This window comes from Malus domestica, chromosome 07, assembly GCF_042453785.1.
Source record: "Malus domestica chromosome 07, GDT2T_hap1".
NCBI classification, from domain to species: domain Eukaryota; kingdom Viridiplantae; phylum Streptophyta; class Magnoliopsida; order Rosales; family Rosaceae; genus Malus; species Malus domestica.
The window spans coordinates 6389028-6403385 of record NC_091667.1 but is presented as its reverse complement, the minus strand read 5'-3'; the positions used below and the strand labels follow the sequence as shown (position 1 = coordinate 6403385).

General features: G+C 39.4%; 1 protein-coding gene across 1 annotated transcript; it reads left to right on the top strand.

The window, feature by feature from the left end:
* The first annotated feature begins 11267 nt into the window (after positions 1 to 11267).
* LOC103438809 (trihelix transcription factor PTL-like) lies at positions 11268 to 14128 on the top strand. Its single transcript, XM_008377362.4, has 2 exons — positions 11268 to 11869; positions 12679 to 14128. The coding sequence occupies exons 1-2, from the start codon at positions 11424 to 11426 to the stop codon at positions 13931 to 13933; spliced, it is 1701 nt and encodes a 566-aa protein (XP_008375584.3). The 5' UTR covers positions 11268 to 11423; the 3' UTR covers positions 13934 to 14128.
* Positions 14129 to 14358: the final 230 nt, after the last annotated feature.

The window sequence follows — 14358 nt, the reverse complement described above, 5'->3', positions numbered from 1 at the left end:
TGATACAAAGACAAGAGGGAAGACATGAAACCTAACCCCTCTAAAACCAAACCTAAAAGTCTAAACCTGCAAAACAAGTCAAACAATACCATAAAGTTAGGAGAAAAAAAAAAGTGAGATAAACCTAGATGCCAACATGCACATTAATTTGAGAAGCGATAGCCAGGCAAGCCAATATAGTCTAAAAAAAAGTAGCACGAGCCGCCATCGAAGTAGAATCATGCCATGTTAAAGATGGAGAAGACAAGCTCATGTTAGCAAAATTGTCCGCAACAAGATTTCCTTCATGATATATGTGAGATGCGTAGAAAGTCATTTTCCAAATGCGATCCAAACACTTGCGTACGGAGAGGCCAAGAAGGATCAAAATTAGACGATTGAAGAGAAAAAATAACACTAGAACTGTCGCTTTCCAACCAAAGACAATGTCAACCCTGCTAATATGCAAACTTTACACCAATAATAATTGTTGATAACTCTACAAAACAAAGAGTTGTGATGACCAATCCAACCGTCTAAGCAAGGTGATTGGTAAACAAATAGAGATTGAAAAAAAGGGACAATGTATTTAAGCACATAACCCACTGATGATCATGTATACAATGTTAAGACCAAGGTCTGAAATGTTGATATTATCGGCGATATTTCGCCGATAATATTGGTTTTGTGAGAGATGGATATTTTAACACTTATCCAATGATTTTTCGTCAAAATATCGCAATATTATCGATAATATTGCGATATAACTGATAATATTGCGAAATTTTAAGCTGGTGCGAATCGGAGAAGAATGCCGGAGCTTCTATAGCTCCGGCCGACTGTAAAAGAGCACCCTAGACTCCGATCTAAGTATTAAAATGAAATACAAGACGAAAGGAATGTTTTTATAACTTCCGTTTGCCGTGAAACGGTCGGAGGTGTTTGGAAAGTTCCTCGACCTTCACGGCCTCGCCGGAGCTGGGTATGCCTTCCCCTGGGTCGATCTCCTTCTAAAACCTTGTTAAAAAAAACCAGATAAAACTTAGTATATCTCGATTCTCAACCACACCACACAACATGCAAGATGAATTGAGGGCTTACCTAACCGGAGAAGGATCAAGAGAACTCGCCGGAGAGTTCCTAGGTTCCATTGTCCTAGCTGCACCAAGAGAAAGGGAGAGAGATACGAGGTTTAGATGGTGATGATGATGCTGTTGACGGAGTACTACGAAGGGCGTAGAGGGCGCCGATGGGGGTAGAGGTCACGGGAGATGGAGACGGTGCCGACGAGGCGGAAGACGCGGACGAGGAGAAAGGCAAGGGAGGAGGAGAAAGCCATGTGGGAGAAGGATCGAGAGACTGAGGTCTTTATGCGTGTGTGTGGGAGAAGGGAGAAGAGAAAAGGATCGAGACTTCGAGAGATCTGTGAGATCTGTGTGTGTGTTTGTGGGAGAAGGGAGAGGGAGAATAGAGAATGATCCAGAGACGTGTGCATGTATGCGTGTGTTGTGCGTGTGTGGTGGCGTGTGTGATCTCTGTGTGTGCGTGTGTGTGTGTGTGTGTCGGTGGCGTGTGTGTGTGTGTCGGTGGTGTGTGACGGTGTGAGAAAAGAAAAGCATCTAAATAATTCAACTTTTACAGCTTTTAGAAATTGTACAATTTTTTACAAGACAAAAATAATGGTGGTTTCATGCATCAAGATTCAAAACCGTGTGCAAGCGTGATATTCTTTCACATTCTCAAAGGTGGAGTATCAGATGATCACACATTTTTTACCCTTCGAAAATTGAAAAACCTCTATTACACCTTTTTGTTTCTTCTTCTTCCCTTAGCCCTTTTAGAGCCATTCTAGATCCATTCCAGAGCCATTTCAGAGCTTCAAACTGAATAAATGGATCTGCAACTCACGCCACTCCAAATTAAATGTTAAATACCTTCTTTCTCTCTCATTTATTCATAGACGGCAAGTTGCAGAGGATCGTCGAGGTTTTGCTGCTACGTACAACATCGAAAGTTCCAGATTTTTTACATTTGTGTAATTATTATTTTATTGTTGCTCCACCCAGATTCTATTTGGCCTTTACAAAAAGGGTTACATATTTAAGGTAAGTTTACGAACTTGTATTTATATTATTGAAATTTATACTTGCATGTTAATTTTTTGAAGTAATTAAGTAATGTTGTACAATTATTCCCTAGAATAATTTTAATATGCTTAATGTTATTTATTATTTTATTATCAAATTGGATTATTATTCATTAATATTAGGTTTTATTATTCCATATTATTTTTATAATTACATAAATTCTTACAATCATTTTCTTTACTTCCTATTTAATACTTCCTATTTAATTCTTCTGTAGAATAACTTTACTTCCTATTTAATATGTTTCCGTCACTACTATATTTTTTGGCCAAAAAATAATTGCCTAATTTTTATGAAAAATAAATATAGGTACGTTTAAGATGTCCAGTGGAGTTACTAAACGTGATCCAGCTTGGAAACATAGAGACCCAATAGACGGAAACAAACATGGCACAATTTGCAAATATTATGGTTAGGTAATGAAGAGTGGTGGAGTGACACGACTTAAGTATCATCTTAATGGATTAGATCCAGCACATATTGTCCAACGATGCGATAATGTCCCTTCAGAAGTGAAGACATTCATCACCACATTATTAAAAAATAAAAAACAGCAGAAGGAAAAGATAACACATGGAATGGAAAATATTCAAGCTGGACTACGAGGAGAAGTCATTGGCCAAGCGGTTGACAGTGATGATGATGACGATGAGGACGAATGTGATGATGACATTGGACCTGAAGAACAGTGCAGTTTGAAACAAGCATTACGTGCCTCCAAACAGTCAGCATGGGAAAGAGAACACCTTCATAAAATTCCTAATAGAGCACAAGGTTCCGGGACAAGTGGTGATGCACAAATGAGATGGGGAGCAAGTGTTAGAGAATCACAACCAACACCACCAATAGCCCCAAGTTTATATAAGTCATCCAAAGCACGTCAAAAGAGTGTTTGGAGTTATTTCACTAGAGGTAATGTGAATGAGGGAATGGGGCATCTAATTAGCAAGTTCTTTATCTATGAAAATGTCTCTGCTGAGAAGGCATCATCACATCATTTCAAAAATATGGTATTGGGATGTCAACATGCCGGTGTTGGAGTACAACCTCCCACTCCCTATGAGGTAAGAAACAAATATTTGAAAATGGAGTATAAAGACATTGGCGAGTATGTTAACAAGTTGAGGTCAAAGTGGGAAACTAATGGTTGCACAATCATGTGTGACGGATGGACTGGCCCGACTAGATTGTCTATCATAAACTTCATGGTATACTCCAAGGGAAAGACAATTTTTTTGAAGTCTGTTGATGCTTCAGACCATATAAAGAACTACAAGTATATCTACAAATTATTGAGGAATGTAATCATGGAGGTGGGAGAGCATAATGTTGTCCAAGTCGTGACCGACAACGGTTCTGCATTTGTTAAAGCTGGAAAAAAGTTAATGAAGCATCATAATGTGTTTTGGACATCATGTGCAACACATTGTATTGATCTCATGTTTGAGGCAATGGGGAAGAGAGTTGTTGGCAAAGATGTGTGAATTTTGCAAAGCAGAAATTATTCGTCCAGCTACCACTCGATTCGCCACCAACTATATTGCATTAGACAACCTACTTAAGAAGCAAGTAGGGTTGAAGCAATTATTCACTAATGACGATTGGGCCAACCACAATTTAAGCCACTCAAATGCAAGTCGTACGGTGGAAAGTATAGTGCTTGATTATGCTTTTTGGACTCAATCAGAACATGTGTGCCAAGTGTTTGAACCTCTTTACAAAGTTTTATGGATCATTGACACATAAGTGTATCCTACTATGGGGGCAATATATGAGTTGATGCGTGTAGTGAAAGATGACTTGGAAAGAAAACATGGTGCAAAGTGGGTCATAAGGATAATTGATGACCGATGATATAAAACATTATACCACGATTTGCATACAGCAGGTATAAATGTAGAAAGAGTATTAGAGGAGGAGGTGAGATATAGCAGCGCTGACTCTTTAGAAGAACTTTTGCACCCAAGACCAAGAAACACTGGAATTCCACATTCTTCCAATCCTACATAACCACAAGATCATGCTGATACTAATGATAGCTCTACTACAAGATCATGAGACTCACCTACCACCGGAGGTGGAGCTGGAGGTAGTGGTGAAGGATATAGTGGAGTTGGAGGTAGTGGTGGATATGGAAACTATGTTGGACCACCTCCCAAATTTATGAGCCCCTTCACTGGTGAGGCAAACTTCACGCATGCAACATAGGATGAGGACCATGGCAGTAGGCGGGCAGGACCAGGAATTGGTGTCATAGGGAAGGACTATACTCGTAGAGAAATAGGCAAGGGGATTTTGTCAAGTTAAAAAGATGACTCATTATCTATAACTTCGGACTCTGTTGGAGTGAGAAGTAGTAACTATGGTTATACTCATAACCAACCATTTCCCTACCCTGCATATCCCATTCCTGTTGGGATGGAATCGAGCGACTCATGGAAAGAATCTGAGACTCAATCTTCAAATGATTTTGCTTATGGACAACGTCAACCAATCTCGGATCCATATGGGTGGCATGTTAACAATTACATACAAAACTATTTTGGGGATTTATCATTTGATAACTACTCTTCACAATACACTTACTCTACACATAGAGATGATGAAGATAGTGAAAAATTTGAACCTCATAGGAACTCTATGTGGTACTAAGTCACTCATGTATCTTACCATACAATGTATAAAGTGTAAAATATTATACTAATTCATTATATATAAATGATTATGGTGTGTTTAAACTTCTTTCATTAATTACTACATATTTTCTACACTCACAATGTTTGCCAGCTCGCTATATAATCAACTTAAATAAGTTAAATCCATCATGCAATGCATTTCCTTCCAATTTTTTGTGATAAACTAATAGATAATTGACTAAATAAACATCCTGCAAAGTTTCAATAAAAATTTCCAAGTTTTTCTTACAATTTCCGTGGGTTTTATTCAATTTTTATCGATATCGATAATATCCCGATATTTCCATTGATATTTCCGTGTTTTTTTTACTACCGATATTTCCAATATCATCGATATTGTATACCTTGGTTAAGACTCACCTATTTTAAAGAGTATAACCAAGTCAGATAGTATTACTAAAACAAGACACATTAAGGTTTGAGATTTTAAGTGAAAATGGAAGATCTAGTGGTGTCGATAATGAATTCTACATTGATGAGATGAGGGATTATGCAAAGGCTTAAAGAAGTTCGGCTACTCCCCATATTACCAAGTGATTTAATGTTGAAACCTCAATTTTTTTCATGGTATCAGAGTAGATTGTCCCACATGTGAAGTCAAATAGCCACACACGCTTCACGTCACCCGCTTGTATTGTCCTCGTGTTAGACTTGAAAATTCACCACACGTGAGAGGGCGTGTTGAGAATGAATCTCACATTGAAGAGAGGAGAGACCATGCTGTTGTGCGGAAGCGGCATTCGACTGTAAGTGAATAGTAAGACAGAACAGAATAAAAACAACACCAACAAGAACACCAAGATTTATACTGGTTCGGCAATGCCTACATCCAGTTTGGAGACGACGGAGTATTCCACTATAATCAATGAGAACATACAATAGTGTTTATCACTCAATTTCCTAAAGACCCGAATAACTCAAACTCTCACACTTACAATAGGAAGAGAAAACCAAAAATACAAAACAAGACAATTTGAGAAAATTCTTCTCTATGCCAAATGGCTTCTTGCTATTTTTCTCTCTTCCTTATTCTCCTCTTCTATGCTTATGGGATGCACCTTGCTCCCCTTTTATAGCCAAAGAAAAGCTTCTCAAAGACATCAATGGCCAAAGGCCTAACATCAAGTCAAAAAGAGTTAGGCACAATTGCATGTAATTTTTGTTTCCCACATGTAGCATGCCAACCAACAATTTTGACCACAAAAGTAGCCGAAATCAATTGTTGGTTTTAGACTACTTTGTTTGAGCCAATAATCAACAATCTCCACCTTGGCTCAAACCCTCTAAGTAGAACTCCTAATAGTCGTCTCCCACTCCCCCATGGGGCAATCGACAAATTTTACAAATGCCAATCAAGTCTAAGCAGTGCTTAAACTTGTGCAACAAAACTGGCTTCGTTAACATATCCGCAGGATTGTCAGCGGTCCCAATCTTCTGAAGAAGAATATCTCCCTCGTCAATAACCTCACGAACAAAATGGAACCTCACGTCAATGTGTTTCGTACGTGCATGATGAACTTGATTCTTTGCTAAATGAATAGCACTTTGACTGTCGCAATGAACATCCACATGGTCTTGTTGAACCCCTAAGTCATCAAGCAACCCTTGAAGCCAGATGGCTTCCTTTATAGCTTCTGTCACAGCCATGTATGCAGCCTCAGTAGTCGACAAAGAAATTGTAGATTGCAGAATCGACCTCCAACTTACTGGACCTCTAGCAATAGTGAATACAAAACCATTAGTGGACCTACGCTTGTCCAAATCACCTGCGTAATCAGAATCCACATATCCAAGAACACATTGACCAGTAACTTTATCCTGCTGGAACAATAAACCAACATCCACAGTACCCAGAATATACCGTAGAATCCATTTCACAGCTTGCCAATGCCCTTTTCCTGGATTATGCATATATCTACTGACAATACTAACAGCTTGTGAAATATCAGGCCTAGTACACACCATATCATACATCAAACTACCAACAACATTTACATAAGGAATTTGAGCCATGTACTGACTCTCTTCAACAGTTTTAGGAGACATAGAAGCGCTAAGTTTGAAATGAGAGGCAAGAGGTGTACTAACTGGTTTTGAATTTTCATTCATCCTGAAACGTTGTAGTACCTTCTTCAAATACTGCTTCTGACACAGACTAATCTTGCCCTTCGCTCTATCTCTTTCAATCTCCATACCTAGTATCTTCCGAGCTTCTCCCAAGTCCTTCATCTCAAATTCATTACTCAGTTGAGTCTTCAACCTTTCAATCTCCACTTTGCTCTTACATGCTATAAGCATATCATCAACATATAAAAGCAGATAAATGAAGGTTTCATCTTGTAGTTTGCGAAAGTATACATAATGGTCATAGTGACTTCTTGTGTACTTTTGCCCGATCATAAATCGATCAAATCGTTTGTACCATTGTCTTGGAGACTGCTTCAAGCCATACAATGATTTTTCCAATTTGCAAACCCAATTTTCCTTTCCAGCAACCTTAAAACCTTCTGGTTGAGACATATAAATCTCTTCCTCCAAATCACCATGTAAGAACGCAGTCTTGACATCAAGTTGGGCCAACTCAAGGTCAAACTGCACAACCAAAGCCAACAAAATACGAATAGAAGAATGTTTTACTACAGGAGAAAATACCTCATTGTAGTCAATGCCTTCCTTCTGAGCGTAGCCTTTAGCTACCAATCTGGTTTTGAATCTTACATTGTCTTTTCCCAAAGATTCCATCTTTTTGGCATACACCCATTTACAACCAATTGCTTTCTTCCCCTTTGGTAACTGAACCAGATTCCAAGTCTCATTTTTGTGAAGAGATTTCATCTCCTCATCCATAGATTTCTTCCACAACTCGCAGTCTGAACTCATGACAGCTTCTTTGTAGGCGGATGGAATATCATCTTCAATAACAGGAAGTGCATATGCCACAATATCAGTAAATCGAGCAGGCTTTCGAATTTCCCTTCTCGATCTTCTGGTTGCAATATAGTCTTGTTGCTGTTGAGGCTCTTGGGTAGGTGCCTCCTCTTCATCATCCTCGTCCTCATCATCAGAATTAACTGTAGAACTAGTGGTTGTAACATCAGACCTTACTGGAACAACTGGAGTCTTCAGTAACTCCACCTGCTTTGAGCTACTCATGGTCTCGGTCGCTTCAGTTTCACCTTCATGCTTGTTCTGATTAACCATAGCAGCCTCATCAAAAGTCACATCTCTGCGTACAACAAATTTCTTCTCATCTGGACACCAGAGTCGGTATCCCTTCACGCCAGTGCTAAAGCCCATAAATAGAGCTTTCTTTGCTCTTGGATCCAACTTGCTTTCTCTGACATAATAGTAAGCAGGACAACCAAATATGTGTAAAAACTTGTAATCAGTACAAGGTTTACCAGACCATACCTCCATGGGCGTTTTGCCCTCATTCGCAGCAGCTAGCAATCGATTAATGAGATGGCTTGCATAAGTGAGTGCCTTAGCCCAAAATGTCTTGCCTAATCCAGCATTAGACAACATACACCGAACTTTCTCAAGCAAAGTACGGTTCATGCGCTCCGCCACCCCATTCTGTTGCGGTGTCTCCCTAACCGTGAAGTGCCTCACAATACCCTCATCTTGACAAACTTTCAAGAAAGGATCAGACTTATATTCACCCCCATTGTCTGATCTGAGAGTCTTGATCTTTCGACCGCTTTGCGTTTCAATCATCTTTTTCCACTTCAGGAATATCTTCAAGACTTCATCTTTACGCTTCATGGTGTACACCCATATTCTTCTAGAGAAGTCATCAACAAAGGAGACAAAATAATGGCTACCTCCCCAAGATGCATTCTTGGAAGGTCCCCAAACATCAGTGTGAACATAATCAAGAATGCCTTTAGTGTGGTGAATAGCAGTGCCAAATTTTACTCTAGTTTGCTTACCCAACACACAATGCTCACAGAATTCCAATTTTCATGCCTTTGCACCTTTCAATAAGCCTTGCTTCACCAATCCTTGCAATGCTTTTTCACCAGCATGCCCAAGACGCATATGCCATAACCTCGTGGTGTCTGTGCTATCTGCGTCAGCAGCTTCGGTGACAACTGCTCCACCAATAACTGTACTCCCCTGCAAGAAATACAAGTTATTTCGTCTTGTACCTTTCATCACCACCAGTGCCCTGTACACAGCTTTAAGAACTCCACCCTCCATGGTGATCTTGAGACCCTTGGATTCCAATGCACCCAGTGAGATGAGATTTTTCTTCATATCCGGTACATACCGAACATCACTTAATTCTCTGACCGTTCCATCATGCATCTTCAAACAGATTTTGCCTATCCCTTGTGTTTTGCAGGCATTATTATTACCCATCAAAACAACTCCACCATCCAGCTCCTCAAAATTAGAAAACCATTCCCGAATGGGACACATATGATAGGTGCAACCTGAATCCAAAATCCACTCATTGGAGTGACCATCAGCATATGAACTAGCCAAAGCAAACTCGAAATCATCATCATCTCCAGATTTTGCAATATTTGCTTCAGAACCCGCTTTCTCCTTCTCTTTGTTCTTCAATTTGGGGCAGTCTTTCTTCCAATGACCCTTTTGGCGACAAAAAGCACATTCATCTTTAGCAGGAAACTTCCCTCGTGACTTTGAACGAGATTTTCCCCGCTTCCCAGATTTTCTTTCCTCTGTTCGACCCCTTGCAACAAATGCCTCGGTTTGTGAATTGTGAGTCTTCAGTTCCTTCTTACGACACTCATGATTCACCAATGCCGCAGACACCTCATCAAGTTTCACCTCGGATTTTCCATACAACAGAGTAGTTGTCAAATGATCATAATCATCAGGCAATGAATTTAACAAACATAGTGCCTTGTCCTCGTCAGGAATTTTCACATCAAGGTTTGCTAAATCAGCAAGTATTTTATTATAATCATTAAGGTGTTCGTGCATAGAGATACCTGGACGATACTGAAATCGGAAGAGTCGCTGCTTCAAGAAGAGACGATTTTCTGCGCTCTTGGTCATATACTTCTCCTCCAATTTCGTCCATAACTCCTTAGCAGAAGTTTCCTTCATATACGGGTATTTCAACTCCTTATCAAGGAACGATCGAATAGCAGCACAAGCATGAAGATTAATTCGCGTCCACTGCTTGTCATCAATATCTTCTGGTTTATCTTCTAGAACCATATCCAACTCTTGTTGATACAACACATCCATAACTTCACATTGCCACATACCAAAATTATTAGAGCCATTGAATTTATCAACCTCTAACCTTGTAGTAGTGGTTGGATGTCTATTGGATGAAGACGGTGCTGACCCCTTCTTTACAGATTCATCTTTATCTCCAGCCATCTACTCGGCACTATTCACAAATATGGCACTGTTCACAGTACTGTAGCAGTTCACTGTTCACGGAACTGTAGCGCCAACACTATTCACGGAACTGGGCTCTGGTACCACTTGTTGTGCGGAAGCGGCATTCGACTGTAAGTGAATAGTAAGACATAACAGAATAAAAACAACACCAACAAGAACACCAAGATTTATACTGGTTCGGCAATGCCTACATCCAGTTTGGAGACGACGGAGTATTCCACTATAATCAATGAGAACATACAATAGTGTTTATCACTCAATTTCCCAAATACCCGAATAACCCAAACTCTCACACTTACAATAGGAAGAGAAAACCAAAAATACAAAACAAGACAATTTGAGAAAATTCTTCTCTATGCCAAATGGCTTCTTGCTATTTTTCTCTCTTCCTTGTTCTCCTCTTCTATGCTTATGGGATGCACCTTGCTCCCCTTTTATAGCCAAAGAAAAGCTTCTCAAAGACATCAATGGCCAAAGGCCTAACATCAAGTCAAAAAGAGTTAGGCACAATTGCATGTAATTTTTGTTTCCCACATGTAGCATGCCAACCAACAATTTTGACCACAAAAGTAGCCGAAATCAATTGTTGGTTTTAGACTACTTTGTTTGAGCCAATAATCAACACATGCAAGGACTTAGAAGAGGTTGAGACACTCCCTATATTGCTAATTGATTTTATAGTGAAAACTCAATTTTCTTCACCTGGTGCTCGAACGCACTGCTCTCAGCACTAACTAAGGTGGTGCAGATGGCTAATTGACTAGATAGAAGTTAGAACCCTAGAACGTAGAACCGTAGAGATGGGTGGATGGCCAGTCAAATACTGAAAAGGTAAAAACCACACACGGGTGGCACTGTTCGCAATCCCATGGTACAGAACAGGATTTTCATGCTCTCTCATGGAATGCTTTTCCATCTGTCATTACGTATTCTCCTTATAAAAATTTTTCCCACATCCACAGAGTGACAGTGATGCAAGAGTGACGAAAGTTGCGTTAGACTCGGATCCTGTCTCCAATGGTAAAAGCTTACATTCTGCAATGCACACACAAATCTTGGTCCCCCACCCCCCTCCCTTCTCTCTCCTCTATTCTAAAAAGCAAAAGCTCTTTCGCCAATGAATAACTGCGACTGTTAATTACTGCTAGCCAAATTCCCCCCCCCCCCCTCTCTCTCTCTCTCTCTCTCTCTCTCTCTCTCTCTCTCCAGGGATATGGATGACTATGGACCTCCAGATCTCCGGCATCTGATGGCCTCAAAAACCCAGTTTTGTAAGCCCTTACAATTCCCAGAGCAATTTTCAGTACACCTCAATCTCACGCCTCCACCGCCACCGCCGCCCCATTATCATCACCACCCCATAGCGGTAGGCAGTGAGATTGTTGCAGCTGCTGGCTTGCTTGATCATCATCGTTATACTAGTATGATCACTACAACTGCTTGTCATCCTAGTATTACTATTAGTGGTAATGCTTCTGCTGCTGCTGCGATGTATGGGATAGAGTCGGAGCATGGATGGAATAATATTGATGGAGCAAATAATAATAATAGTAGATGGCCAAGACAAGAAACCCTTACTCTTTTGGAGATTAGATCTGCTCTTGATTCCAAGTTCAAGGAGACTAATCAGAAAGGACCCCTGTGGGATGAAGTCTCTAGGTATACCGTATTGCTTCTGTTCTTAATTTGTATACACTAATTTCCTTCTCAATTCTTTTCATCAACACAAAATATATGGAGAATGAGGTCACTACAACCAGCTGAGGTGTTTTCTTCTTTCTAATTTCTTGTAATATTTGTCATTTTTTTTCATTAATTAAGATGGATGTTCATCTTTTGTTTCAACATAAACAAAAGAGAAATAAATTGAAAGTGTTAAATTTCATTTATTTTACTTCTGAAATCCTAGCTAGCCTACTTATTGTTTCATATATTAATGTTATTTTCTTAGATACTGTCAGGCTTTTTGATGAATTAATGTTTGATCTTCTGAGATAATTTAGTGCATGAAAATGACAGTATTTGAGTTAACTAGAGATCGACCCAGGTCTTCTTTTTTTAATCTTTTTCTGGTTTTGGTATGCAAATTGACTGGTCCAAGAGCAAGAGTAGTTTTCTCGTTGAGAGGCCTTCTTGTTCAATTAGGGCAATGGACCTGCTTAACTCCTAAAAAAGGCCATACATTTCATATGACATCGATGTAAGGTGGAATACTTTTATTAATTTAAACCTTAAGTAACGAAATTCTTAAACTGAAAATTCTAGCTGAATATATAGTAATCTCAATGACTTATAGTCTATATAAAGGAAGGAATGGTGTGGCTATCTTGATAATATAACAATATATAATTTCTACACGCTCATATCTTAATTTAATATTTTGAGGACATGAGAAATTAAGTACATGAATATTTTGTCTATAATTTTAATAAAAGATGTTCCTGTTGTTCTATTTTCGTGATGTATAGGATAATGGCTGAGGAACATGGATTCCAGAGAACTGGGAAGAAATGCAAAGAAAAGTTTGAGAACTTGTACAAGTACTACAAGAAAACCAAGGAAGGGAAGTCTGGGAGGCAAGATGGGAAGCACTATAGGTTCTTTCGTCAGCTTGAAGCAATTTATGGAGATCATCATCAAAGTAGCAATCAGTCCTCCATTTACGGTAAATCAAACCCTCTTCTTTGTCACACTACTCCGAGTGGCAATTTTGACCGAGATCAAAACCAAGAAGAAGTAGTTGTGCAAGACCAAAAGATTATAAGCTGCGAGAGCCTTAGTTCCAATAACTCAACTGAATTTGATCAAACCCCACCCTCGGAGAACAACGACGACAATGAGTCACTTTCAGCTATTGGTTATTTCATGATGAATCAGTCAATGGAGAGCCTTAAGAATGAGAATAAAAGTTATGCGACCCAGGTAAAGAAGAAATGGAAAGCAAAGGTGGAGGAGTTTGTGAGTTCACAAATGGGGAAGGTAATGAAGACCCAGGAGGCATTGATGGAGAAGATGGTAAAGTGTATTGAAGATAGTGCGGATGAGAGGATAGCTAAGGAAGAAGAATGGAGGAAGCAAGAGGCGGCCAAGTATGAGCGAGAAGTGCACGAGTTTTGGGCTAAGGAGAGAGCATGGGTTGAAACTCGAGATGCGGCGATAATGGAGGCTCTAAGCAAATATACAGGCCAAGGAGCTTACAACAACAATGGCAAGGACGATATTGCAAAAGAAACTGGTAATGATAACAGGAAGAATTATCCTAGATGGACTGAACATGAAGTTGCAAGTTTAATACAGCTGAGGACTAGCTCGGAACTCACATTCCAAGAAAGTGAGTATCTGAAGGAGGGGGGAGTGTGGGAGGAGATAGCTGCAAAAATGGGTAGTTTGGGCTACACAAGGAGTGGAGGGGAGTGTAAAGAGAAATGGGAGAATATAAGCATTTGTTTTAGAATGACAACAGAATGGAACAAGATGCACAAACAAGAAACGAAGACTAATAACATGTATTTTAGTCAGATGTCTTGTTATGAAGAAGGCCGGGAAGTTTGGAATCAAAGGCAGGATGGGATGGGAGTTCAACTAATGGATGAGGGAGTTTCACCATCGTGTTCTAATATGGATGTGAACTCTAGCTCATTGCACATTCCATTTAATGGAGGAGAAAACCTGTGGGACGAGAGATACTCTCATGTAACCAACTCACCACGTGACAACTGTTAATTGGACAGGTGATCTATTTTTTGAACACATGATACACATCTATTATACTGGTGAAAAGGAACCAGTATGGAACTGTGAAGCTCATCAGCAATGGAAAAAGAACCAGTACTAAGTTTAGAGCAAGGTAATTAATTAATTAAAGAGATAATTGAGTTCTTTCTATGAGTAAATAATAAATATGTGACTTAATTCTTATCGTAGAGTTTTGCCAATGTGTTTTGTTTCTGGAGAAAGTGCTTTTCTAATTTGTCCAGGTAAGAAAGCATTGACTGGGGGCCTTTTATTAAAAGGTTAAAGTGTAGGATTATTTCCTCATGGTCTTTGTTGATTAATTTTCTTTCTGAATGGATCTGTTCCTAATCAAGCAAGGTTCCTTAACCCAAAAAAAGTCACTTTGACTACATATCATGTTATATAGCATGATT

Bases quoted from the DNA above. Each gene is read 5' to 3' on its own strand.
- LOC103438809 (XM_008377362.4), top strand. From the start codon at position 11,424: ATGGATGACTATGGACCTCCAGATCTCCGGCATCTGATGGCCTCAAAA. The intron at 11,870-12,678 runs GTATACCGTATT...CGTGATGTATAG, and splicing joins CTGTGGGATGAAGTCTCTAG to GATAATGGCTGAGGAACATG.